We start from the raw sequence: 27,693 nt of genomic DNA, 5'->3' as shown, positions 1-27,693 counted from the left end.
TGCCCTGCAGGAGGGTGGCAGTGATCCCATGATTTTGGCTAAAGTGACTAAGCGGGATCGTTTTGTCCTTCCCACCAGCTTTTTGCTCCAACAACACAAAGCATTCCCTGCATGCTCTCCAGAAAACTGGAAAAGAGGGTGAAAAGAAGATCACAAACCACTCTCCATTTACCTCATTTCTCCCTGCAAACCTTCTGCTCCTGGTTCTACCTTTCACAGATGGTGTGAAGGCAATGCCCAGTTGATGATGCAGCCTTAACAAACCACCAGTCCCAAACCCCAATTTTGATATGAAACAGCTCTTTTCAAGCAGCCAAGTGCTGTATTTTATAGTACCTTTGTGATCTGCACAACTCAAATACATATGCCACGTTACACCACATTTGCATCCCTCAGCAGAAGGAATCTGAACTGCTGTGATTCTTTCATAGGGATGCAGCACAGCCTGGCAGCCTCACAGATTCAGCTGAATCCATCCATCTGGAAAGCAGCAGCTTGGAACAACATGGCTCTTAAGGTTTCCTAGTTTATATCCCACATCCCAGAATCATTAAGGGCCATTTTTTCACCCTGCTCATCAAGGAATAGAAGATTTCTGAGGACCACAGGGCAGGAAACCATGGAGCTGGGAGGACAGCTTTCCCAGTACTCACCAGGAGCTGCCTGGGCCAGACCTACCCTGGTTCTGCATGCCCCAGAGGTGCGGGCACTGCCATCCCTTGTGGGCAGCAGCACGAGGGTACAACCACGGGTACAACCAGGCTGCAGCTCAGAGCCCACCAGCACCCACCGCCACAGCTCTGCCAGCACAGATCAAACCTTTCCAGCACCACTGCTTCGTTTCCACAATTAGCCACCTACAGAGGTTTCTCCAGCCTCACCTACAGAGACCAATAACAAATGAATCAACATCATGTACCACAGCTGCCCATTGCAGTGGCCAAATTTTTGTTACTCAGACCCCTTCCAGTTCAGCATTCCTCCTCCCACCACCGAAGAGAACATACTTTGTTACAGAGACTTTCATATTGGGAAAATATTTTAATATAGTAAACAAGTCAATTTACCTTCCACATATTTTAAATAAGTTTATGCTCATCGTTAAACAAAACTGTTTTTACTTCAACAATGGATTACAGCCTCTAAATTCGTATTGTTCCCAGCTGATCCTGTAAATAGCGAGGAATTTTGGACACCGATATCCTTGTATAGGTAACAGACTGGCATAAACAGCGCAGGAATTCAATGCGGGTTCAAAGGGAGAGAAGCTAGCCCTGGTGAGGAAGAAAACGAAGCCACAAAATTCCCTTTTGAGGAAAAATCGGGGGGGAAAAGAAGATACCGCAGTTCCACCGAGTCCAAACGGGGCCGAGTCAGTCTCCAGGTCAGTCTCCAGTCAGTCTCCACGGGCGCTGCACGGTGCCGCAGGGACGGGCGAGCCATCGGTCTCCATCCTCGGCCGAGCCCCGCGGCCGCATCCCCGGCGGCGCGCGGCCTCCCGCGGCCCGCCCGGCTCAGGGGCTGCCGGCGCCCGGCCCGCTCCCGGCCGCGGGCGAGGGGGACGCGGCCGGCGGGGCGGTGGCGGCGGGGCCGGGGCCGGTGCGCGGCGGCGCGGGCGGAGGCCCCGCCGTAGGTCCGGCGGGCGCGGCGCGGAGCTGCGCGGGGGTGGCGGCGGCGCCGGGGCCGGGGCTGGAGGAGCCGCCGCTGCCGCGCACCGGCTGCCAGATGAGGCTGTAGTAGACGGCGAGCACGATGGCGGCCAGCGAGACGGAGAGCACGTAGGCCAGCACGGTGGCCAGGCGCACCCACTTCTTGTTGGTCTTGGCCGCCATGCGCGCCTTCTTGTCCCCGGTGTAAGTGGCGGGCTTGCCCCGCTCCGCGCCCGCCTCCTTCTCCTTCATGGGGGCCCGGCCCTTGGCCCGCTGCTCCACCGAGCCCTCCGTGCTGGCTCCGGCCCGGATCGGCCGCCGCCGCCGCTCAGGACATGCCGGTACCGCCCGTGCTGCCACCGGTGCCGCTGCCCGCGCTGCCCCGCCGGGGGCGAGGGGCGGAGCGTAGGGGGCAAGCCCGCCCTGAGGGGTGGGAACGACAGGAGGGGAGGAGGGCAGGGGAGGAGAGGAGAGGGGCGGGCACGGGGAGGAGCCTGGGCCACCTTTAAAAAGAGCCCCCTCCCCCGCTGCCCATGTCACCGCACCCTTTACCCGCCCCGCAGTGAGGCGTGCGCGGGAGCGGTGCCTCAGGGATACGGGCAGCGCTCGCCGAGCCGCAGGAAAGCTTCTGGCACGACCTCCTGGAACGTGCCCAGCGCTGGAGGAGGTCAGGAGTCTCCTCTCTACCTTGGCTTCCCGACGGAGTACTTCTTGCGCTCTCCCTAATGCAGGTATGTGCTGCCTGCACCTCTGTGAGGCTGCAAGGGTGCCCGAGCCAAGCGGCAGTTTTTTAGAGGAAAAGACTGCCTTAGTTTTGTCCAAATTGGATTCTTCCCAAGCCCGTTATTCATACAATCTAAACCTCCTCTTAAGTTATGGCTTCACTTACTCTACAGGTGTTAGTTCCCTACAAAATTGCTCTATTGTCTTGTTCAAAAGACAACTAAAATGATGATTTGGGGCATAAATTAGTTGGTTTTTTTTTCTTTATGCCGCAAGAAAATTACTTTTTGGAATGATGTAGTTGTGCCTTCTGCAATCGTTTTCTCCCTCCCCTCAATCTGAGGTCAGTCAGGTGTAGTGGTTGCAGCAAAAACCTCTTGTAAACCACAACTTGTAGATCTGGAGGAGCCTACAGCAACTGGAGAACTGCCTGTAACCCAGAGGCTTCCCTAAGAAGACATGTTATGGAATAAATGGAGTAGCTGCAAAATAATTCTAATTCTTGGAAAGCAAATTTATAGCACTTCATACAAAATGGATTTGCTAGTAATTTTTCAATGTGTTTTCCCTCAGTGATGGGTTTGCTCCAGCTCCTCCTTTTTTTTGGTTCAGCAGGTGAAATGATGATGAGTTTGTACCTCCCACAAGTCGCTTCCCTACGCTCTTGCTTAATTCCAGTTAAGAGGCAGAGGGTTGACATGTACCAAGAATGCCTCTGGGGCTGCATGAGGTCTCGACAGTTTTTGCCTGGTGCTTGTAGGGTTGAAGTACTGAGGCTTGAACAACAGGCCCTGAGCCAAAGCTGACCTCTCGATGAACCTTCCAACCAGATGTTGTATGTGTCCACTCATTTCAACCAATACCATTAGCAATATGGTAGATGTATCTGGTCATTCTCAAAGCATGTATTTGCCTTTCCCTGTTTAGGAACGAGATAAGGCTGGATGTGCAGGGGAGCTGTTGGAACATTCTCAGCAAATGTACAGAGTGTGATGGGCTTGCGATGTTCTGCCTTCAGCCCAACAGCCTCCCCTCCCTGTTGCATTTATTTGTGACTCACTCATGCTGCACTGGAGACTTGCCCTTCCTAAAACACACAATTCCATGGTAATATTCAAGAAATTCAGTATTCTTAAGGCACTCTTCTCCCTGCCAACGCTTTGCTCTCAGGGCTTTGAGTAGGAGCAGGCTTGTGTTCATTAAGTGTGAAGTCTTGGCTTTCACCAAGGTCAGGTGAAGGCTTTTCATTTTATTGTGGACAAGTAACTGCATGTGAGCTTCTCTGCAGGCAGCTGTGAGCAGGTCTGTGCCCTCTTTCCTAAAGAGAGCTCCTTGCTAACAACCATCCCTAAAGAGCTGCAGTAATGGTGCTTGCTTTGGCCTTGTGGTTTTAGCAAAAACACCAAGCTGTGCTCTGAGTGGATTCCTGTGGTACAAAGCTGGAGCTCTGGGGTCTTGTAAAGTCAGTGACTATGTTTGACACTCGACACAGCTTGCAAATTATCCCTCTCTGGGATTCTTCCTAAAGAGCACAAAAGAGGTCACTTGGAGACAGAGTCAGGGATACGTGATGCCCTCAGGGACTCCTGCCAGGGAAGAACTGCAGAGTCCCTAAACAGCCTTCCTCCCACCACTCCACACACTGCTCTGCAGGCTCCTGTTCTTTATAAGCTCCTTTAATTTTGACTTCTCATGTCGGAGGGCCATAGAAAGCTTAAATTCTGCTGCTACCTCTTGCAGTGGGATGTTTGTTTGGTCTCCAAGGGCTCCCGAAGGATGTAGCTAAATGAACCTGCATTATTGATTTCCCACAATCACAGTCAGTGAATAGCTTCCCAGTGCTGCAGGATAGGGAAAACTTAATTAAGGGAAGATTGCTGGCCTGAGATAGATTCTCTCCATGCTTCTGAGAGTAGCAGAATATTGGATGGGATGCCTGGGACATCTGTCTGAGCTGTGCAAAGGCCTTTGCAGGGAGGAGGAGAATGCTCTAGGTTAAGGCTGGATATTGCAGAAATGAGAGCTTTGGGCTAGCATGTGGAGAAGTGAAGGGAAGACTGTGGTTGACACTTGTTCAGTTTCATGAACCCAGCAGGCAAACAGAGTAAGCTGGGCTGGTGCAGTGGGAAGTAAATGTGGATGAGCTTAAGAGCACAATGGGGCTTTCTCCCCCAGTATCCTGATTTCCTCTGCAGTGTTTTGTACTGGGGGTGAATATGGGTGGGAACAGGCTGCATTCACCTCCAGGTGTGGTACAAGTTGCTTTCCTCTTCTTGTTACTCTGCTACTGAAGTGTACCATGAAATGGGCACGTTGTTTGTGTGCCACTGCTCCTCATGCTTCCTTTCCTGTTAATGACCTGTCTTGGAAAGTCTTGTTCTTTTCCCAGCAGTCAGGAATGGCATGGTACAGCCAGCCCTGGGCAGCAGTGACCTGTCACTGCAGGAATGTATGGGATGTTTAAATGTGATCCTGCTTGCAGCCTCACTGTGCTGGCTGGAAACATGCTGAAAGCTGTCAGTGCTGTAAACACAACACACTGCCCAGTGAGCAGTTAATTACAGGCCTAACCATGTCTTGGTGGTTGGACAGATAGTTTATTGGGATTTGGGTTGTTTTTGCACAAGACCTCACTGCTTTTATGGTTCTGTGGCATCTGTGGTCACTTCTCTGTGCCATAGTCCACTGTCCTCTGACTTTTGCAGATCAAGCTGAAGAGTCATGCTGAAAGCTGTCAGGAGTCCTTGGCCTTGTGGTTTCGGCTCAGAATGGGACACAAGATATGTCCCTGTACACACACTCAACAGTTCTGCTCTCCAGGGTGGTAAGAAAATACTGTCTTTGTGGTCTTAATGGGATTGTTAATCCTTTCCGGATCGCCAGCGCTCTGAGGGCAGAGCAGCCACAGGAGCAGTGGGATGGGCTGGCGATTGCAGAGCTGGGAGTTCATTGCTGATGTGCAGTGTCACAGCTCTTCACTAGAGGACAGCATTACACATGGCAAAGCAATTCTCCTGCAACAATGCTGGGAGAGATTTCTTACAGATTTTCTGTGCCAGGAGTAAGCTGGGGTGGAGGTTACAGTAATTTGCTGGAAGTCAGGAGGGAGGTTTAACGGTGTGGCTTAAATGAGTGTCTGGAAACCTTGTCTCCTAAACCTTGTCTGAAGGGTGATGCTGCCTGCCTTGCTGCTGCATGCACCCTGAGGGGGGGTACAGGCTGCTGGATAGGTAGGTAGCACAGGGAGAGAAGGAAGAATATTAAATTTTAAAAAGAGAAATGTTTTCATATCAAAACTATTGTAGCAAGTGGTGGGTAGCCTGGCAGGGAAGGTATGGGAGGAAAGCAGGGAGACAGGGATGTGGGACAAGTGTGCACTGAGCGATGTGCCTTACAGGACAGAGAGAATAAAGGATGCTTTGAATAAACAAATACTGCTCAAGTGCTGCTGTTCGTGCCTGCTCTGATGTTGCAGCTCTCAGCAGAGGGCAGGACTGCTGCTCTGTCCTATCAGGGCTCCATCAGCCATCTCTGCATGCAAGGGACAGAGGCTCCTACAGAGCAAGGAGTGTGAAGTGGAAGATAAGGAGGCTGGGTTGGGCAAGAGGAAGGGAGCTGCAGCTTTTGTGACAACCTTTGTGCAAGTGGGGGTTTGGCCCTTGCTGTTGGGCATCACGTGGCCTTGCAGGGCAGCCACCAACTTGGGCACTGATCTTCTTACTGCTTGTGTTGAGTCTCAAATATGATTTCATTATTCATCGAATTAAGGTTTTATTCCTTAGGGGAAGCTGACCTTGAGTGACATGTAGAGTTAAGCTGTGGCAGGATTCTTGCTTACTTTGTTCATGAGGCAGAGAAAGCTGATGAATATCCTTCTGAAGGACAGAAGCAGCCTCTCAGTGAGGCCCTGGCAAGAAGCACACTTGGTTCACAAAGCTGTGATAACTGACAGTACCAATCAAGCCATGGGATCCAGTAGCTATGACTGATCTCACCTGCCCTTGGCAGTACCAGGTGGCAAAGCTCATCCCACCTCTCACTGCTTTGCAGCTGTGACCTGCAGGGCCTTCCTGCAGTGCTGTCAGTGTTCCAGAGGCTGGGAGGACTGCAGCACCTCTGAGCAAGATTAATGCTCTCTATTCCCTCCATTGCTGCTCCCTAATTTAAGGGAAGCGAACATGAAGCTGCTTCTGCAAGCCAGAGCCTTGCAGAAGAGATTAGGTGAGTCTAGAGAACTCTCACTGCACTCTTTATCATCTTCTGTTTCTCTCCTTGGGAGTAACCAACTTTCCTGAGTGTGGGATCCTGGTGACACTGGCTTGGCTGGGCCTGGAATATCCCAGTGACCCTAAGGAAAGAGAGCCAACTGCCTTCTGTTAGATAGCCAATTCCTGTAAGTGCAAGATTGATAAGTGCAGAAAATGCCATGGTAGCTGGAAATGCGGAAGCTCTCTTATTCCCAAGGTTTTTTTTTTTTTGGCAGACCCCTTGAAAGACAAAGGATGTTGTGTTTGCTCAGGGTTCTCTTTTCCTGCAGCAGGGAGCTCTGATTCCTGCTTTTACTGTTTTACAGTTGGAGCACTTGCTAAAGTTCCACTTTATCTCTCCTGCCTCATGTCAGTAGCACCTGAGAATGCCCTTAGGATTCCTTCAGTGACCATTCCCCAGCTGTCCAGGCTGCTCCAAACTGCCAGACTCATCACATCAGGGCTAGGAAGAAAGGAAAGAACAAAACATGCAGCTGGCTCCTCTTACAGAGTTGGGGGGGGGTTGTTCTCCACTTTTTCTGTGCTACTTTTGCAGCAGCTTGTCCCTTTTGAGCCATGGCAATCTTGGCTTTGATAGGAGGTGAGGATGACATCCCATCATGTGCCTGGGAATCCACAGCAATCATAGCACAGTTATTTCCACTTGTAATTAGTTGTGGGGCTCTGCCTCTGACTAAAATTGATCTTGGCCATGTCAGACCTTTTCATAAGCTGCTCTCTAGGTTAGCCAGTGCCCATCAGCCAGTGGAGCTGCTTTCCTCCTCTGCTGCCCACATGGAATTCCTTTGTTCCAAGGTCAGAAGCAGAGACTTGTTTTGGCCCTGTTTGCCTCTAACCTGTTCTGCTTTTGGTCCCTTCCCTGCTGCTTTGTCACTATAATCCCCATCTTGCCCACCTCTCCTGTTCTATGTCCCATGTATCTGCCACAGAACCAAGTGAGTGTGTGGAACAGTGCAGTTCCTGGGACTCTGGGAATGTTTCGTTTCATCTGGGGAATTTCCAGCTGCCCTGCTGGTCTGTCTCATTTTGAGGCTGACATTCAGAAGAGCCCATAAGAGAAAGGAAAACTGTTTAAGATTGGACAGTGCAGTGAGTGGCCTCAGAAATGGCATCTGTCCAGAGCAAGGAAGGAGTTTATTTCCTGGGACATCTGGCCTCTTGCATGAAGGGGGCAGTCTGCTTGTAGCCAGAGCTGAGCTGCTCCGTAACCACAGCTGCAGAAGCAGTTGGAGCGTTTCTGGCAATGCCTGTACTTCGTCAAGAGAGCATTTAAGGAAGTTGAGTTGCGGAAGTTCACTGAGCCGGGTGCCTCACCAGCACAGCTCCAAGGAGTGGATCCCTCCCGGAGGGACGGTGGCTGTTTGTGCCCACCAGCACGCCAGCCATCGCCAGCTTTGCTCTGGGTGACCTTGGGTGAGGCTCTACTTGCCTGGAGAGCTGTTGATTTACAATGCAGATTCATCGCTCCTCGCCTGCCTGCCCCTGCCCCTCCTAAATTGGACTGGGATATAAGAGGTTGTTTGCTCTCCGATGCCAACAGAGGCCATGGCAGAACGCCCTGCCACGTGAGAGGCAGAGATAGAGGAGAGGGGGCTAAGGAGGAGTGAGCTGTGCAGTTGCTCTTGCTTGTGGTAGCTGAGGAGCACATCTGCAGGACCATGTCTGTGCTGAACCCTGTCCTGCAGCCCACGAAGGTGAAGGACTACCTGTGCAAGGGCGGCCGTTTCATCAAATGGGATGATGTGAGTACTGGGGTGTCCCTTCCCTGGGCTGTGCCTGTGGTGGCAGGGAGACACTGGCTGGGTCACAGTTTGTGGGGAGGCTGGGGGCCTGTGTTCTGTGTGGGATCTCACCTGACAGCAGAGATCTCTAGATGGGGAGAGGGAACTGGGAAGAACAGGAAAGCTGAGGACTGAAGTTAAGGGGATGTTGTGTGTGTGTGTGTGTAAGGGGCTGGGGATATGTTTTCTACATCTCTTATAGTGGAGGATGGAAACAAATGGAGCGAGTGTGCTCTGGGTCTGTGTGTGCAGCCCCTGGTGTAGGACACAAGGTCCAGCCCTGAGGAAGATGGTTGCTGCTGGGAGTCTCTGTGGGGTGATATGCAAATGCCACATTTGGGCTTTCTGGAGGCACATAAGGGGTAGGGTAGGATCTACTCCAGAGCAAAAAACACACATTGCACTTTTCAGATAGAGATGAAATCAGGCTCCAAGTTGCTTCCTCTTATGGCCCTGTTGCCTGAGTGGATCGGGGGTGAGCCATGGCCTCCCACGCCTGCCCGGCCCCTGGGCCTGGGAATGACTGAAGAGCAAAGGGCCTGTGCTTTAACAGGGCTGAAGCCTCAGGGTGCTGCAGCAAGCTGCTGCTCTCTCCAGCTCATTGTCCTCTATACCTTCAAAACAGCTGCTATGCAGTCACTGCCTTTCTGTGTGAGGGGAACAAAGTGTAGAGCAGCAGCAGTTCATTGGAACGTAAGGGTTCCCCTCCTCACTTTCCAAGGAGGCGAAGGAGTGCTCACCCCAGCACCCACAAACCTGAGCAGGAGGAGAGCTGCTGCCCATCTGTGCTGTCTGGAGATGGACTGTCTGCTGTTGGGCAGGGATGTTGATAAAAGGGGGAAAGCCCAGATTATGGTTATTCACAGGGGTCTGGGGAGATGGTTCATGTGGTGGTGCAAATGAGATGATCAGAAGGAGCCTGCAGCAGCAGTGCAGGAGGGATTAGCACTTTTGTGGGTGTGAAGCTGGAATAGAGTGTTAAGTCCCAAAGGAGCATGTGGGGGAGTGGATCACCTGTGCTCAACATCAGTGGGGTGGTCCAGCAGCACTGAGAATGAAAACAGTGTACTGTGCAGCTGGCAGGAAGGATGGATGTGAGGAATAGGAGCTGGAATATGGCTGCCAGTTCCCCTGTGAGCAGTACATAAACAGGAGGATGACACTGGGTACAGTGAAAAGCACAGCCTTCCTCTTTCCTGTGGGCCTGCTCCCTGCAGAGTGCACTTAGGGCTTCTCAGAATTTGAAATCTGCTTTCTCAGAATCACAGTAGCCAAACTTCTCTAAAATTGCTGATGACTTTGTGTTCAGTCCTTGGGGGCCATTCTCCCAAGCATTGGAAGCTGTTAAGTTCATCACTGGGTATTCCTGGGTTAGGGTCCCCTGAAAACCAACGTGAGTCAGTTGGGCTTCCAAGACCCACCAAGTGTTTATTTCCTGTTGTAGCTGTTGATTAGGGAGCTCAATTCCTGTCTGGATCTTTCCTTAAGGTTTATATATTTGTAAACATTTCTAAGTGGTTGCCTCAATTAAGTAGTTTACAGGCTTCATCTCCGCCAATAAAGAAAGGCTTCTCCATGAGTGGGCTGTTCTGGTCACATTGCTCCATCACATTGGGCTTTCCCAACCCATGGTTAGAATAGGCTGCAGAGGATGATGGTGAGAGCTCCAGACTGCAGGATTGCTGCACTTTAGAATTCACAAGTGTTACATTTTTTGTATCTCTTTCAATTGACAGTACTGTACTGTTGGTAACAGTTTTGAACTCCCTCCAGGATAAGTGAGGCAAAGGAGTTCAGGAAGATCAGGCTGGCCTCTTAAATCACTGTTCAGCTTGGGACTGAACTAGGGCCTTCCAGCAAAAATGCATACCCACACTTTTTCTGCAGAGCCCTCACCTTGTCCAGCTTTGGTAAGGCACTGTCCAGAGGAGAGAGCAATGGGTCCCTGACAGGCAGGACTGTTCTGACCTGTCCCATGGGTTAGTTGCAGAACCTTGGGGTAAAGAGCAGCTCTGCAGTGCTTTGGTCAGCATCCAGCAAGCTGGGGCTCCTAAACAGACTCAAGAGGTGAAGTTCTGCTACATGGGTGGTAGCTGGGGTAAAGAACCAGCTGGGAACCCTGTCAGAACCCCAGGCAGGGCACGAGGCAGTAGATGCCCTCTTGGGCAGGGCAGATGGGTATGGGTATGGTTCTGTGCTGCCTCTGAGTCCTCACAGTAGAGTCAGAACTGTTCCTATCTCTGAAAGATTATGGATTACAGGATTTTAGCAGGCAGTGTTTGCTTTTTGCCCCACAGAGTGAGAAGCAACCAGGTTGGCTGCCAGACCATCTTCTGTAGGATTGCCCATTTCCTTTGCTGCCAGGAGCTGCCCCATGGGAGAGGCTGCCTGCACCCCCTGCCAGGAGTCTGGCTGGCAGCAGCTTCCTTGCAGCCTCAGCTTGCCATCCAGAAAGCTGCTTTGTGGGAGATAAGGGTAATCTAGAACATGGCACAATCCTCTGTGGTGGTACTGTGAGACCTGTTCTGCTCTCCATGGCCACGTGTGCAGGGAGCAGCCAAGAGCTCTGGGAACATGGACATGGTGCTGGGCAGGCTGGTGCTGGCCCTGGCACAGCAGGGGAAGACAAGAGGCTGTAAAAGGACCACACACAATGTGCTGTGCAATGAGCACTTTACTGCAAATATTGTGTATGGAAACGGAGGTCCCTGAAAACATAGATACACTCTAGAGTGAAGTATGAGTTGAGCAAAAAATGGAAGAATCTGAGGCCAACAGACAAGTACAACTTCCAGATTTCATTACTGGTTTCATATTAGCAGTGATGTGCTTCAGCTTCCTGAATTGAATCTGGAGCCTTCCCAGAAATGGCTGTGTGGGGTTCAGGATCAGCCCCAAATGATTTCATCTTATTGCAGCCTCTGGTGTGGGTGTTTGTGTAGCTGCTTCTTTCTATAGTCTGTGTAGAGACTGAGTGTACAGTCTGTGGAGTTTCAGAATCTCCATCTAAAGCAGCATAATGATGCTGCATTGATGTATCCCCTCCTTGAAGCCTTCCTGACAAGGAGCCCAGAAAATCTGCACAAACACCTGGATGGGAGATGCCACAGATGAATGCTTTCTCTGCTTGGCCTGGGTTACTCCTGAGCTTGTAGAATGGAGCAGGTCAAAGAAGACTTATCACATTACAAAATTAATTGAATCTCCAGATACTTTATCTCAGTTCTTTATGTAGAAAACTCCAAGACAGCTGTTATTGTTAAACGCACAGATTAGGTGAGACTCAGGATTCAGCTTCCAGAGCCTCGCAGGTGTCACTGTGGAGATGTCCTAAAATCTTTGGGTTCATTTTCATGAATCCCAGAGGGTGTTCACCTGCTGGGTCTGTATTTGAACTGGGAACCTTGTGTCCCAGGATGTTTTCTCCAAGTCACCCAAGGTGCCAACATTCTTTTGCTGTTTTTTTTCTGTCAGGAAACATCAAATGCTTCTCCTGTGATTCTACGAGTGGACCCCCAGGGCTTTTATGTGTACTGGACCTATCAGAGCACGGTAAGTGCTGAGGCTGCACAGCTCGGGCTCCAACCAGCCAGCTTAGGTTTGTGTGAGGTGACAACACTGCCAGTACTCGAGTCCTGCACTTGGGAGCAAACTGCCACACTTATTCCTCTTAGTAGGGACACTCCACCATGGAGTGAGAGCTGCTCAGTGGCAGGTTGGTCTTCACAGCACCAGGAAAGTGCAAGAACTGAAGGTGTGAGTGTGGTCTTTCTGTGCCTTTCACTCTTTCACATTTTTTGACTCCTGCAAAGCTTATGTGTCCTTCAAAGGACTTCATGAAGAACAGTTTTAGTGATATCACTGATACCAGTGAAAAGCCAGTGCTGATATACCTGTCACCCAGCAAGATACAGGATTCTCCTAACCTGTGCAGTGGGGCCATTAACTGACTCATTGGGCTTTTAGACTTTTTAATTAAAAAAGTAGTGACTGTAGTGATGTAGGGCCTACATGGAGTCTGGAGAGCAAGTTGTGCTCAGGGTGATGTTTGCAGGCTGCTGGAGGAGAGGGAGAGACAACGCATGGAGGAAAGAGAATTCAGTTCCTCACTGATGAGTACATCAAATGATGGAGAGGGAGGTGGAAGGCTGGCCTTACTTCCGCTTTCCAGAGTGGGCTGTGGTTCAGCTCTACTTCCTCCGCCTGCCCTACATGCCATGGCAGTCAGACAGTCCTGCCCAGGCCTGGCCAGGGACCTGGTGGGTTGGGTGGGCTCTGCCTTTCCAGAGATTGTGCCCAGTGCCAGCTGGGACCGGGCACTGCCACAGACACATCCCCTGAGAACAGTGTCACAATGCTGGGGACTGTCACACCCCTTGGTGTCACTCCCGTTCTGCTTTCAAGGTCCACTCAGGCAGTAGAATATCTGCTCTAAGGGTGCCAGCAGGATGAAGAGGAGCACAAAATGAGACAGGGGGAGCTGGTGTCACCGTGGAAGGGAGATATTTCATTGGGATACCTGGGGAAAGGGCTGGGGAAAGGAAGCTTAGCTGCCACAAGGAAAGCCAGACTGGAAGGGGTCACACATCCTGGAAAATGCTGTTGGTTAGCAGCTAAAGTAAACTGAACTGCTTTTGCACTAGAGACTCAGAACGGAGTGGGATTAGGACTAAAATTACTTCCTGCTTAACAATAAAATGGGGATACAGCCAGAAGACATGGCATCCACATTGTCCTGTAATGTGATCTTGGAAAATAATATTATCTGCTACAACAAGTATAATTTGTTCTCCAGATCCATGGTGAGAAGAAAAATTAGTAACAGAGGAAGGAAATTCAGGTTGGATATTAAAAGAACAAACAAGACAGCAAGCCAGTAGTGAGGACACGGAGGGGCTGCCTGGGGAAGGCTGTGCAGTGGGAATGGCTTCCCTCCCTGCCTTGTTCCTGCTGGGAGAGCTCTTCCACAGGCAAAGACACTAAGCCATGGAGTGCCTTCCTTCCTCCTTTGTCTTTCCTCATTTTTTTTTTTTTTGTTCTTATTCTGTTTGTAGGAAAGAGAAATTCTGGATATCACCAGCATCCGAGACACCCGAGCAGGGCGGTTTGCCAAAACGCCCAAGGTGAGGCCACAGCTTCTTTCTGTCCTGTGTTTCAGTGGGAAGGCAGGGCTGCCTGAGGTTTTGGTGGGCTCAGGCAGCTTGTCCTGGATTTCTGTAGGAAGAAGCTAGAGAGGATCTCATCTCCTTACATCACAGCTATGTAAATACAGAAAAGCCATCTTGACTCTTGTCCCTGACCTCCCAGGGGCCCTCTGTGCTCCCAAAAGCAGCACTTCCAGACTGTGGTAGATGGGCTCATTGGGAGGAATATGTCAGAAAGCCAGGAGAAACAATTCCCCTTCCAAGTGCCCTGCTGCACTGCTAAGTCCTGCTGGAGACTCTGATGCTTCTGCTCTGAGACACTGGAGCTGCTCTTGTGTAAGGATACACAGGGTACCCACAAACCTGGAGTTACAATGCCACTCCAACAGTGTGTGCTGGGATCTTGCCTTTAAAGGGCAGAAAATGCATTTTCAGAAAAAAACTTTTCCCCCCTCCCCATATATTTTTACATTTGCACATGATCAGTGCTTTGTTCTCAATTTCAGTTATAATTGAAGATTCTTGCAGCCCTTGTTAGGACTTTGCTTCTGGGACTTTGTTTGTTTTTAACTTTTCCATGTATGGAAAAGACAAGCAGAAAACTTAAGTAAAGCACAAAGGTGGAAAAGGGACCAAAGAAGTAAAGCTGATGCATCATGTGGTGACATAGGTGACTCTCTAAGGCAAAAGGGAAAGGTTTTGCAATATCTCCTGAGCCTCAAGCAGCCTTTTGCATAAGTTGTGTGGCTGTTTTCTCAATCTGCTCTGAAAATGTCTATTCAGAGCTCCCCAAGAGTGGTATTTTTCAAAATACCATAAAAAGGTGGGTGCTAAAGGCACAGCAGAGCTCAAGAACAGTGCCCATCATAAAAATCATATCTCCTTCAGAAAAAATGCCTTTCTCCTTAGAAGCTCACTAGACTGCAACATACTTGAGTTTTCAATGAGCCTGAAACTTTGTCAGCAACTTGTTTTGTGGGAATTGTGCTTTAAAAATGCTGTCAGAGGTTGGATTTTCATTTGAGAGAATAAAATATTTGGGGCTGTTTGAGTTGGTGCTGCCCTCCAGATGGGTCACACTAAGAGGCTGACTTAAAGGAGATACTCTTTTCTAGGGTGTTAAACTTTGAGAAATAACTTGTTGACAAAATGAATTGATCTTTGATATAGATAATAAATTGCTGGGGGAAGCACTGAGGCCATGGCTGGATGTCCTGGTGGTAACAGAAGGTTGGAGATGGCCTAGATTTTAAGAATTAGTTAAGGAAGACTAAATTGAAGAGTACCAAGAGAAGACAGTTTGCCAATGGTACAGAGTTATTTGGGGTAATAAAATCAGGCTGGTTTGTAGGAAGACCTTGAATTGCTGATTGAATGCATGATCTAATGAGTGATACATTTTATACAGATAAAAATCAGGCAATGCATACAGAAAAAATCCCTCATCCTTCTGTAATAACAGGCCCTGAGTTGACTGTTGCTACTCAGAAAACATCGTGGGTGTGTGGTAAAATATCAATGTAGTGTTCAGCAGTATTTGCCTCCTAAAAGTAAATTGTATCTTAGAGATTATAAGGAAATCATTACAAAGTTGTGCTATTGTTTACACCCCAAATTGATCCATATTTATGTGCAATTCTTAGTGTACTCTCAAATTTAGTGAGAACTGGAAAAGGTATGGAAGAACAGCAAGATTAACAAAGGAATGAAGTGGCTGCTGGGGGCAGAGCATCTGAGTGGGAGGGACTGTGTTCTGGCAGAAGGAGTAAGGTGAAGGGGATGTGGAGTGCTGTAATATCAGCAGTTGAATGGAGAAGGGGAGCACGAAATGCTTACTCAGAGTTTGAAGCAATTACTCAGGGTTTCTTCCAGTGCAGGATCTCCATATAAGGTGGAATTTTCCAGAGGTAGGAGTGGCACAAGCAGGAGGTGCTGCTGACTGTCCCACCTCAGATCACCATGCCATTGGTAAGCTTCCTGCCCAGTCATGGAAATGTGAGTATAAAAAGTCAGTACAAGAAGGAAATGCCCTGAGGGGGTTATTAAATGTGAGATAATGTCTCTGGGTTAGGAAGCTGCTGATTCCCAGATTGCTGGGAGCTGCAGGAATGTGTCAAAGAAGTGCCAGTGCATATGCCCTGTTCCAGTGCTTTTCCCTAGGCACCTGGATGGAGCTGCTGTGTTCTAGTTGTTGTAATACGCCAGGGATGGGATTTTAGAGCCATGGGAATTGGCTGCAGCTCATTTTTGAAGAACAGTGAAGCAAGGGTCAAGCACTGACTGATTTATTAAATATTCTCAGTGGGCAGAAGTGATGCACTTGATGACAACCTTTGCTGTGAAAATCCTAAGTGCTCTTTGAATTCTGCATTTTACAGAGACTCATTTGAAATAAGTCTCCTTTTTATTTCAGGGAGTTTTCTGGAATTCTGTGATAACATGTAGTAAAATACACTAGATTGGCTCCTTATCCATCTTTTCCTCGTGTATGCTGGGAGGCCTTATGTGGGTACCAAAGGGGTGTTGAACCAAGATGTGCCATCTGGGTCTGGAAGATTGTTACTTACACATAGCTCTGCTATCCTTGATGCCTCTGGCTTAAAGCCCTCAGGGTCGTGTTCATTTGGCTGTCCTGAGAGCAGAAGTTCACAAAGGAATGCAGAAAGCAGGGAAAAATTCTTCACATGAACCACCACACCCTCCACATGGGGCAGCTGTGTCTGGGGTGTTGTTACAAAAGGCATTAATATAAAAACTGGTGTGGTGAAGCAAATAAAAATCTGTTTAGAGGTGGAAGAATGAACACGGGTGCTCTTCTGCCCTGTTACAAAATAGTGGTTTGGAATGGTTGTAGAATAGAACTGTTGCAATTAATACAAAGAGTTAATTTTTTTCACTGCCTGAAGGTGAAGAAGAAATGAGCCATCAGCCTTGTATAGGACTGAAGAAGAGCAGGATCACAGCTGTAGGAAGAACTGTGGATGGCACCAGCAATAAAAAGAACATCCTTTCCCCTTCCCTGCAAGTGATGCCCCAGTCAATCTGCAGCTGCTCTGAGGCAAAGCTTGTAGCCTGATTTTCCTGCTGGATTGTTACTGAAAGAAGTCCAGAGGAAGGAGAGTGCTGTATGGAGAGCATCTGTACCACTGCTTTTCACAGCAAGGGGCTGTGCAGGTTTGGGCTGTGGCACAAGGATGTAACCTGCCCTCAGTTTTCCAGTCCTGTGGCACGGAGAAGTCTCCCTGGGAGGGGGTGGGTCACTGTGGGTGTTGGGAGTTCCCTGCTTTCAGCAGCACCTTCCCACGACTGCCTGCTCAGAGGTTTGGGGTTTTTCTTTGTAACCTCTACACACAGCAAGAATAATAACACCAAAGCAGCCACGTGAAAAACCACTTGAGAAGAGACCTGCTGCTGTGGCACTGCCAGCACAGGTCACAGCTGGAGCCCTGTCCATGGTTAGGGATGCTTAGGGAGCAGGTGAAGCATGGAAAGGGACTCACCAGGGGCTGCCAGCCATAGGAGCAACCTCCAAATGGAATTGGCCCTTGCCTGCCTTCCCCAGTCCTTGCCTCACCACAGAGCAGAATCTTCCCCGGCCCCTCGTACGCAGGGCTCCCCTGTGAGGTTCTTTGAGGGTGGCTCCGCGTTTCTGCCATGACTTTTCTTTGCAGAATTTTTTTTTTTTTTTTTACGTGGGGCAGAGCGAACTTTGGCATGTGTTCAAGAGAATAATAAAGATAAGAATGAGCAGTGCCTTTGAACAGCAAGGAGACAAGATTTAAAAGCTATTGACTGTAGTTCAGCAGTGTGCTGATACAGATTGGGCTGTTATTTACAATCGGGTCTGTGTTTTCTTTTCAGTAATGAGGAACAATAAGGGCTGCTCCATTTGTGGGGCTTCTTGTGGTTTCTTTTTTAAGGCACCAAGACCCTGGAATGCTGACAGAGAATCTAATAATAATAAAGGCCAAAATAGATGATGTTTTAGGCCAGACTTCTGGCTATTGGCTATGTCTTGGGGTTTGTTTAGATGTTTTAGGAGGCATTGGCTTTGAGACAGACATTTTTTAATAAAAACAAAAGTTGTACTTTCTGACTGTCATGATTATAAACCATCTTCACGCTCTGTCCTCATTCTGTTGGTGTTGAACCTGGAGCTACAGCCTGAACTGCACATGTACAAGAAGAAAATTGTACCAAAGCATTTCACTCATCATGTTTTGAGATGATAAAGTTAATGCCAGTGGGATTGTTTAGGAACCCTGCAGGACAATCACAGTGCCCTCACAGTTGTGGCTGTGAGCCACAGGCTCTAAACACTGTGGGTGGTCAGTGGTTCTGCTGCAGCACAGGGGCTGACCAGCTCTGGCATTGGGATTGAGCAACTTGTGAGCCCAGGATGGAGCTGAACTAAGTCTAACTCCAGCCCTCCAACTGGAGAGTGATCATATGGAGGCACCAATCTGTGAGCGTGCAAGAGAGAGGCAGGTACCAGCCTGTGTCTGGCAAAGGATTTATGAGTGGTGGAGCAGGAGCTGAGCAAGGAAATGGGCATGTGTGGGTGATGACCTTTGCCATGCTGGGCCCTCCTGCTTCTGCCATCGTTGTGCAGTGAGTTCTGGGGCCACAACATCCACAGTGACACATTCTTCTCTGTCCCTGGCAGTGTGTCCCTGCTGGATTGCAGAATACCATGGGCTATTCTGTGCCTGCGACTCTGAGCTGCTGATTTTCCAGTTCCTTTAGGCAAAACACTGAGGGCTGAGAGTGCTTCACGGTGGATTTTTGTCTGCCTGTGTCCCTAAGATGCTTGGCACAGGGACAGGTTGGCCCTCCCCATTCCACAGCCGATATCTCCAGTGTGGAGCAGCAAGGCTAACAGGGACAGGAGTGTTACCTCCAGAGTCAAAGGCATCCCCCAAATATCTTGGGGCTTCCTTTTTCCCTTCTGACAACCAAATAAGAGCTCTCTTCTCCAAAAGAGAAGATGTGTTGTCCTTGTGCCACAAGACACAGCTCTGTCAGGGCACAGTGACAAACAGGTCCTGCAGTCAGTTGGCTCTGCCCCCTCTCAAGGACCATCCCTCTCCATCCTGTGTCTGTCTCTGACTCTTTGTTTATATTTGCATGAGAATTTGCTTCTCTCTGGACTATGGATCTCTGTAGAGCTGAGGATTTTAGGGAAATCAGGAGGGTGGCACATGAAACTCCAGCTGACTCCATATTTCAGCCACTCTGCTAATAGGTTGTTTTTTGCTTGTCTGGGTTTTTTTTAGGAGATTTGCTAAGAGTGTTTCCCTTCTGATTTGCATGGCTAATATGCGTGTCCTGCTTTTCATGCAGCAGTTCCTATTTTTCTTTCATGGCTGCCTGCAAGGTGACAGTGAGTAATCCCAGAGTAAAGCTGTGGCACAAGGTGCTAAACGAGTGCAGGTTGTGAAAGAGCCATGATGTGGCATCAGGTTCAGAGCTCCTGCACACAGTCTCTGGTCCTCTCTCCACATCTTCCTTGGGTGTTGGATGCATCACTGCCTGGATAAGGGCAAAAGTGCTCGGCTTGCTGGGGACATGGCCTGGTCAGAGAGGTCTGGAGAGAGCCAGGTAACAAATGTCTGCTAGGGAGTAGCGAGAGTAGCGTGCGGAGAAGGAAGGGGTGGGTGGAGCCCCGGATAACAAATACAGGAAATGAGTTCAGCACAACCACAAGTTCACTATTGTTTGGGCCTCCTCTTCTGTACAGCCCTGGAGCTGAACAAATGCTGGTGCATTTGCAAGATGAGTTAAAATCCCAACATTTTGCTGCTGGCACTGGAAAGTTGAGCTCCAACATGGAGTTACCACGAGCCTGGAAAGGAGATGTGGGTGTTTGGTGGTGCTCAGTTCTGTGAAAGAAAGTGGCTCACGAGGCAAGAAGGAGCCATTTTTGAAATCCCCTTGTAGAAAATAGGCAAATCATATTCCTTCCCTTCCCTCCCTCCAAATGCTCTGGGATAAACAGGTTGCAGAGTTACCCCCTTGGAGAGTTGCTTTTCCAAAATAAGAGACAGCAGTCAGATGATCCAGAGTTACAACCCACCTTGTCCTGTTTTTCTTAAAGATGCCTGTTTGCTACTGCTGTGACAAAATAGCAAATGCTTCAGAAATTAGGAAAATTGAAGTAAAAAAATTCTGCAGTTCCTTATAAAATGTGTATTCAGCTGTGTGTGTGATGTGGTGCTGAAACGTAAAGGTGCTGTCAGATTCCAGCTCCAGTTTAACTTCCAAGTCTGACCTGCTCTAACAATCCCAGACTGTGGATTTGCCCTGTTTCTAAAGGAGAGCAGGTGCTCTGACAGCTCCCTGTTTGCTTGGCTTGGACTGGGATTTGTCCTGCTTCAGATAAGGGATTCCTGTGCTTTATTCTAGGAATGGAAATTTTTATCTTCCCATTATAAATAGCACCATCAGTAAAACTCTAGGATACCTTGGATACCTTGGCTTAGTGACACCATGCATAGGAATGCAGAAAATTATGAATAATTTAAAGCATTCTATAAATACTTTCATATGGTGCTGCAATCCAAGTACCACTAATCGGATGAGCCTTACACTTAACAAAACAAGTCTCTGGTGAGCCATTGCTATAGGGTACTGGAATTGCTATGGGAAAAACCACTACTACCAACTGACAGCAGCAGAAGATGGGGCTTGGAGGGGAAGAAGCCAACTCTGAAGTGACAGGGGGTCCCAAAAACCGGGTGTCACACTAATACGCTTTCTAATGTGTGTATTTTGATAAAATCAACTGGTTACACCTGGCACAAGCAGGCCAAACCCTCCCCTGCTTGTTTGCAAGTCCAGCCTGAAGTTTCAGAAGAAATTTTTTAAGAGCAGTCTCCAGCTTTGAGTTTTTCAGGGTTGTGCAGGGATGTTAGTCATGGTGATTTGTCCCATGGAGGATCCAGTAATGCAGACTCCAGAATAAAGATAAAAAATAAGGAAAGCCAAGGAAAGGAAGATTACACTAAGCAATTTTGCAACCCTTCAGATGCTTTCTGTGAATCTGAACCAATGTGTGTATCGGAGTCTGGTTTTTTTGGGTACAGTTTTCCCTCATTCTCCAATTACTCCCCTCTGTTCTGTTTCTTTTGCAGTCCCCGAAGCTCCGAGATGTTTTTAACTTGGATCACCCTCACAGCACCTTCCTGCTGAAGAACCTGACAATTGTATCTGGTTCTGATATGGTTGACCTCACTTTCCATAACTTTGTGGCCTACAAGGAGGAGATTTGCAAGGTATCACGGCCTGAGGTCTTGGAAGTACTGGGAACCTCTAAGGATTGGGATATTCATTGGGGAGCAGGAAAGGAGAGGAGGAAACATGATAATGTAAGACAGGAATTTAAACATAAAGCTGAGCTCTTTCAGCATTACTGACAAGGTTATAAACAAGCAGGTTTATGTTCCAGTCAGGTGTGGTATCTCCAAAGTTCTAGAAGCTTCTGCCCTGTAAGGAGAAGGACCAGTAGAAACTGGTCATTGTTGTCTTTCATGTGTTTTGTGTGGATGAATAGGCAGCTGAGAAGTAGAAAAGTTTTAGCTCCTAATGTTTATAGGCAGGAGGAAGGTGATAGAGGAAAGCCCAGAAGTCTCAGACAGAATAAGGGGTAAGAGTTTTAAACTGCAAGAAGGTAGATTTTGATTGTATGTGAGAAGAATTTCTTCCCTGTGAGGGTGAGGGGCCCTGGCACAGCTTGCCCAGAGAAGCTGTGGCTGTCCCATTCCTGGAAGTGTTCAAGGTCAGATGGGGCTTGGAGCAACCTGGGATAATGGAAGCTGTCCCTGCCCATGGCAGGATGTGGCACTGGATGGACTTTAAGGTCCCTTCCAACCCAATGATTCCAGGATTCTGTGCCCTTTCCCTGTTTGCTGTGTACTTCCTGGAGCAGTTCAGTAGTGCCCCACTGCCTCTGCCCTGTTTGTTCCAGGACTGGGCTGAGGATATCATGGCCATTGCCCGGAACCCCCTCACGTACAACGCTCCCCGCTTCACCTTCCTAGAGAAAATGTAAGTCCTTTCTGAGTAACTTTTTTCTCTGAAATGTCCATGTCCTGCTCTTTCTGACAGTGCTTGAAAAAAAAAATACTTCAAAGCATCCAGGTCCCTTGGCAGCCTCCAGACCAAGGCCTGGGTCATGCCAAGGTTAAGCTGATGGTCTGTAGGACCCCGATTTTCAGTTCACTGTTAGATTGTTTTCCCAATTGCATGTTTTTCCTTTCTTCTCACTTAGTGGGATCTCTTAAGATGGTACAAATGCATTTTTGTAATCTTGTTTGGGTTTTTTTTCACAGTCTAGTGAAGCTGAAGTTGCAACTGAATGAAGAGGGAAAGATTCCTGTCAGGAAGTGAGTGTGGATATTTGTTTCATTGTGTGTTCAGTCAGACTACAGGCAGAGCACCTGGTGAGAGGATGGTTGCTCAGTGGCTCCACTGTCTGCTCTTCCTGCACTTAAGAGGAGGAGAACTTTCCCTCTGTGTCCAGAACATGGAAGTGCTCTTGCTGCACTGCCATAGGTGACACATAATTTGAGTCTGGAAAGGAAACTTTGTGGCCTTCATTTACAGCAAGAAATGGCTTAAATAGCACAGATATAATTTCCTGCTTGTTGCCAAGAAAAGACCAACAAAACAAAGTAACTTTGGTAAAATTCTGATCACAGATTATTTCGCAAACCTGAGCTGAAAGGTGGATGAGGTGCACGATTGTTTCCCTTTCCTGTAAGGAGTTCTCCATCTGGAGAGCTCTTTGCTGGACTCCCCAGCTCACCTGCAGCAGGGCTCCTCTGCTTTTCTTGTCTCTTTCTCCCTGTGTGAGCACTCCAGTCCTTCCCCACTTCCTCCATCCCTCAGCCTTCGCTCTGGATGTGCATGAGAGTGAAGCAGCCTCTGGGCCAGTGTTAGTGCTGGCTTAGGAGCAGAACAGATGGAGATTTGTCCTTCCCTGTCCCCAGCTTGGCCTTGTGCATCAGGTAGGGCTCCCATCAGAATGAGAAACAAAGCCCAGCCTGTCCCTTCTCCCCTGCACTATGTGGCATGAATCTGGAATTGATTTTGTGCCATTCAATGTCTTCCCAAGAAAAATTGCTTCAGGGCTGGTCCTGTGGTTCCTCTGTGTTGATTTAGCTCATAGAATGACAAAAGGCAGCACTGCCATGTTGAATTCCCTTTTGGGTCCATAAATTATGCTTTGTTTTAAGAATAAGAAGCTGCAGACAGTGCATTTGGGAAGTTCTGAACCACTCTGCTCTAGGTCTATGCTGTGTTACAGCATCACAAGAGGTGAGCACTAATTACCCAAATAAATACAGGCTCCAGGGTGTCTTGTAAGGCAGACCTGTGCTGGATTAGGGCTGTGCTGACTAAATGGGCTCCTGGAGGGCTGAGCTTTATTCAACACTAAACATTTTTTGTTATTTGTTTTCTAAACCACCAACCAGCAAAATTTCATTGTCAGAAACCAGAATATTCATCAAAGGGCTGTTAAAAATGTGTAGGTCTATAATGAATAGCACACTAGGGAAGAGCACTTTGAATTAATCTTTAAAATGCAAGCAAGGTAGCATTGCTGCAGGGAGAAACCAGCTTATTCCTCTGGAACAAACTAGAAAAAAATATCTGATACAGGATGTACCTCTCCTCAGTGCCCACTTCTTGCAGAATGGTATAAATGCAGACCATTAAATAGTCCACATTAAGAGCAAGGTTTATAAAAATACTTAGTACTGCAGGGTAAAAAAATTCCAGTAAAGGCTAGCTATAGGTAAACATAAAGCTTTCAAAACTCCTAAAATTCTGAAAATTCCACAAGCATTTGCCTTTCCTTTAAATATGTAAATCCCTCTGGAATCATACCAAGGCTGCTGCAGTTTTGCCTTGCAAAGGGCAGGGTTTGCATGAGCTGCTGCACCCCCACCAGGCACTCCCACCTGGCATCACAGGGCACTCCTTGTTCCCCTGTTTGCTGTGAGCACCTGTGACTCCAGGAACTTAACAGAACTGAGGCTGTTAAGTGCCTCCATGCACTTACAAATCCAGGTGGATGTATCCGTGGTAGAGACCATGGATGTTCTGGGTGGATGTGCTGTTGACAGGGATGCTCTAAAAGGAGGGGAAGTTCAGTTATTGTTACTTCTCCCCAGTACCATAGGAAGCACCTCCAAGAGGGGCAGCAAAGGACAGGAGAGGGATTTTGAGTGACAGGGCTCTTACAGAGTCCACTGCAGAAATACAGAACTTCTGCTTTAAATCAGCAGTCAAAAAATGCTGTGTAGGTTTATCAAAGTCAGTACCTCAGTTACTGCCCTGGAAAAACACTGTCTGTCTTTGCTGGTTCATGTTTGCAGTTATCTTGCCCGTCTCCCTTGCTGTGTATGTGGAGTGTCCTGCACTGCCTGCAGCTCCAGCCCCCCAGCCTCTGTCCTGCCCCATGGTGATGTTTGTTTGCCTGTCTGGTCAGTATTTTTCAGATGTTCCCTGCAGACAAGAAGAGGGTGGAAGAAGCATTAAGAGCTTGTCATCTGCCTAATGGCAAGGTAAGGGTTTCTCTGGGTATCCAGAAGTCTCATGAGCTTGAGAAGGATCTCTTTCCCTGCCCTGACTGGGATGCCTTTGGCTGTGAAAAACCATCAGCCAAGATGCTCACAGTTGTTTACCTTACCCTACCACTGCCAGGCTTTAACTCTGGCCTGCTGGCCTCAGCTCTTAGTGTCTTCCAGTAACACTTGTGACTCCAGCATGTGCACTGTGTGGCACAAGGAGCAGCAACACCTGGCCCAGATGTTCCAGTCATTACTGGGGTTGTCACAGCCAAGTGCTGAGCTGTGGGTGTTCATGACAGGTAAGAGCTGTCCCGGGTTTGTGGTCCTGACACATCTTCATTGCATTCTCAGAATGATGCCATCAACCCCGAGGACTTCCCCGTGCCGGTGTACAAGACGTTCCTCATGAATCTGTGTCCACGGCCTGAGATTGATGAGATATTTACCTCACAGTAAGTTTCCCTCGAGCCACAGCCCAGAACTTGGTCTCTTGTGGCAAAAGATAGACAGGAAGGAAGGGATTTGGTGTCATGGGGTTTGTGAAGGGCAGGATCCCAGGTCACTTAATGCCTTCACTCATGGCCTGAATAAAAAGGATGAGACCTCAGTGTGCTACAGGACTCTGAAATATATGGGCCCAGAGGGAGGATCAACCTGAGGAAGGATCAACCTCTCCTGTGTGAAAAGATTTCTGGGGTAATTCCCAAGCCTTACCTCTGCCCCTCTGTGATTCTCTCACTGCAGCCATCTAAAAGCAAAGCCCTACATGACCAAAGATCACCTGGCAAAGTTCATCAACAAGAAGCAGCGTGACACCCGCCTCAATGACGTCCTCTTCCCACCAGCCAAACCTGAGCAGGTGCAGAGCCTGATAGAGAAGTATGAGCCCAGTGGGTTTAACATCCAGAGAGGTGAGTCTTGTTCAGCCCAAAGCTCTTGCTATACAGGTGGGATGACAGAGCAGAAGATCTTGTGCCCTCTGCCATCCTGCTTTCCAGGGGAGCAGCCAGCCTGCTTCCCACAACTCCCTGTTGTTCCCACAACTCTCTTTCCACCTCCAAAGAGAGGCCAGAACCGTTCTGTTTGGCGACTGAACAGCTCTGTTTGCCATGCAGGGCAGCTGTCTCCAGAGGGGATGGTCTGGTTCCTCTGTGGCCCTGAGAACAACCTGATAGTGCTGGACAAGCTGATGCTGTACCAGGACATGACCCAGCCACTCTCACACTACTACATCAATTCCTCACACAACACCTATCTGACAGGTAGGGCTGTGCCAGGCCAGGCACACCCAGGGACAGGGAAGGGACACAATCAGCCTGGCAGATGTGTGTGCCCTGGGGGATTTGAGGGCTGGGCTGACTCTAAATGCTGTGTGACATGAAGCAGTGTCACCCTGCAAGCAAAAACATCTTGTCAGTCTGCTGCATCCACCTGCTGAAGGCTGGCAGAGACTCCTGTTGCCCCTGTGTGTGCAGGAGCTGTCCTGTGTGAGTAGCTAACACTGAGCCTCTCTCCTGCAGCTGGGCAGTTTTCTGGGATGTCCTCTCCCGAAATGTACCGGCAGACGCTGCTGGCCGGCTGCCGCTGCGTGGAGCTGGACTGCTGGAAGGGCCGGCCCCCAGATGAGGAGCCCATCATCACCCACGGCTTCACCATGACAACTGAGATCCTCTTTAAGGTAGAGAAGAGCTTTCTCCATGGATGCTTTCCCCTGCCTGCTTTTAGACTGATTGCTGAGGGAGCCAGATGGCTGAGGATGTTTGAGAGGAAAAGACTGATGGCAAGGTGACAAGTGAATGAATGTGTGGGTAGAAGGAAGAGTGAACAGATAAGCACTAGGCTGGAGTTTGTACAGTTTTGGAATGGGAGGAGTAGAAGAGAGGTTGATAGCTAGATGAAGATGGATGGATGGATGGATGGATGGATGGATGGATGGATGGATGGATGGATGGATGGATGAGGGAGATGTGGGAAGTCAGGCAGAAGCCATGGAGAGACGGCTGAGCAGAGGTGTGTGTGTACACAGGGCTGTGCCACAGGATGGATGCACAGAACTGGCAGGAGGCTGGGGGGTTTATAGATAGAGGCACATCAGAGGAGCGAACAGGAAACACAGTTAAATGAGTTAATCTTCTGGTCTGCAGCAGGTTTCTGTGGCTGACTGCCTCAAGTGGAGGCTTTTGGAAGAACAGGGTTCAATTCCTTGTTAATGACCTGAGTGTTGGAATGTGTTTTGTGTGGAGCAGCTGGCTTCCCTGAGGATTCAGCTCCCAGCCTTTGGAAGCACAGCACAAAGCCAGGCAGTACAGGGCATTTATCCACAGCTTGCAAGTTACATATAAAGGCATCACACTGACTTTTTTTCTGCACTCCTTTACACAGCTGCTGCCAACAGGTAGAGGCACTTTAGATGTTTTTTTCCAGCTCTTTATTTTTCTTCTGTATCTTCCTCCCAATTCCCACACTTCACTATTACTAAAATATTTATGTGTGAAGGGGAAAAAAACAACAAACCAAAGCAGTCCTTAAGGTCAGAGGTATTGTCCTCAGACTCAGTTATTTCCAAAGCCCTGTGCTATCACTGCTGCTTTTTGCACAGCAGTTCACTGCAGATGGAACAGAAATAATGGCATTTGTAGCTGCTGTAATTGCAGAGTGCTGCTGAAACCTGGGACCGTTTCTCAAGGAAATTATAACCTGCTAACACAGCATGTGCTGGGTTTGGGTTTTACATAACACATAGTCCTTCCTTCCACTACAACTCCTGTGGCCTTTTAGTAGCATTGTCTGAGGCTTCTCCTGAGAGCCTGGAGGCTTCTGTGACAGACTCCCAGTGGTCCATGGAGGAGCAGCTATGGCAGCCTCCCTCCCTGCTGAGGTCATGGCTGATCCAGGATTTGGGATGATCAGGGGACTCTAATTGCAAAGGAGCAAATGGCACTTCTTTACCAATTAGCAGGACCAAAAAGGAAAATAGTGGAAAGTTTGTGGCAGTTTAACAGGGGCTTGGGGAAAATATTATTTTTTCTTACATCATTAATGCTGGAAAGGTTTCCATGGTATTTGCATTTGAAATGTCAGCACAGCTGGTAACTGAACACTCCAGCTCTCTTTGCTGCCAGGCAAAAGGATTTTATAAGCAGCAGAAATTATAGAAAATTGGGCAGGTTCAGAGGTAAGTATGGATAGAGCTTGCAGTGGTTTAATGTGGTGCTGCACACACCTTTCTGTGCCAGTTCAAGGTGCTTGGGGCAGGGGTTTGTCCCTCTGGCCACACACTCTCATGTGCAGTGATGTATACACTGATCTGTGCAGCAAAACCAAAATCTCACCTTCAGCTTCATTTTGGTGCAAGCTGTTGAGTTTAGCTCAGAGTGCATCCTCTGGAACTGGAAATCTGGGCAGGCGTGACAAAGACAACACTTCTCACCTTCTTACTGGGAGAAGTTTAGTCACTTTGAAAGGAGCTCCTGAGAGACAGTTATGGAGTCTGTTCAGTGGGAGGTCAGCTGTTATTAATGACTGCTGAGCTTCTCTCTGACCATGGCCTC

The 27,693-nt window shown here is 48.6% G+C and overlaps 2 protein-coding genes across 4 annotated transcripts in view; one reads left to right on the top strand and one right to left on the bottom strand.

Annotated features, from left to right (window-relative positions):
• Positions 1 to 1,021: 1,021 nt before the first annotated feature.
• Positions 1,022 to 2,059, bottom strand: INAFM2 (InaF motif containing 2). Its single transcript, XM_059474602.1, has one exon. The coding sequence runs from the start codon at positions 1,899 to 1,901 to the stop codon at positions 1,515 to 1,517; it is 387 nt and encodes a 128-aa protein (XP_059330585.1). The 5' UTR covers positions 1,902 to 2,059; the 3' UTR covers positions 1,022 to 1,514.
• A 184-nt stretch (positions 2,060 to 2,243) lies between these two features.
• Positions 2,244 to 27,693, top strand: part of PLCB2 (phospholipase C beta 2) — a 42,082-nt gene continuing 16,632 nt past the window's right edge. Inside the window, exons 1-12 of one of the 3 annotated variants that reach the window (XM_059474753.1) lie at positions 2,244 to 2,380; positions 5,078 to 5,196; positions 11,896 to 11,973; positions 13,476 to 13,544; positions 20,699 to 20,839; positions 21,532 to 21,611; positions 21,896 to 21,949; positions 24,061 to 24,136; positions 24,494 to 24,594; positions 24,887 to 25,053; positions 25,258 to 25,404; positions 25,663 to 25,820. In XM_059474753.1, coding sequence (XP_059330736.1) covers positions 5,155 to 5,196; positions 11,896 to 11,973; positions 13,476 to 13,544; positions 20,699 to 20,839; positions 21,532 to 21,611; positions 21,896 to 21,949; positions 24,061 to 24,136; positions 24,494 to 24,594; positions 24,887 to 25,053; positions 25,258 to 25,404; positions 25,663 to 25,820 — 1,113 coding nt within the window. In that variant the 5' untranslated portion in view covers positions 2,244 to 2,380; positions 5,078 to 5,154. Of the gene's footprint in view, positions 2,381 to 5,077; positions 5,197 to 7,958; positions 8,383 to 11,895; positions 11,974 to 13,475; positions 13,545 to 20,698; positions 20,840 to 21,531; positions 21,612 to 21,895; positions 21,950 to 24,060; positions 24,137 to 24,493; positions 24,595 to 24,886; positions 25,054 to 25,257; positions 25,405 to 25,662; positions 25,821 to 27,693 lie in introns of those variants that run through there. The other 2 variants (XM_059474754.1, XM_059474752.1) reach the window with 2 other exon arrangements.

Source organism: Ammospiza nelsoni, chromosome 6 (genome assembly GCF_027579445.1).
Source record: "Ammospiza nelsoni isolate bAmmNel1 chromosome 6, bAmmNel1.pri, whole genome shotgun sequence".
Lineage (NCBI taxonomy): Eukaryota > Metazoa > Chordata > Aves > Passeriformes > Passerellidae > Ammospiza > Ammospiza nelsoni.
Note: the sequence above shows the minus strand (reverse complement) of the source record. Positions and strands in the feature narration are given on the sequence as shown.

What these genes read in the sequence shown, in the direction of transcription:
- INAFM2 (XM_059474602.1), bottom strand. Translation starts at nt 1,901, where the DNA reads ATGAAGGAGAAGGAGGCGGGCGCGGAGCGGGGCAAGCCCGCCACTTAC.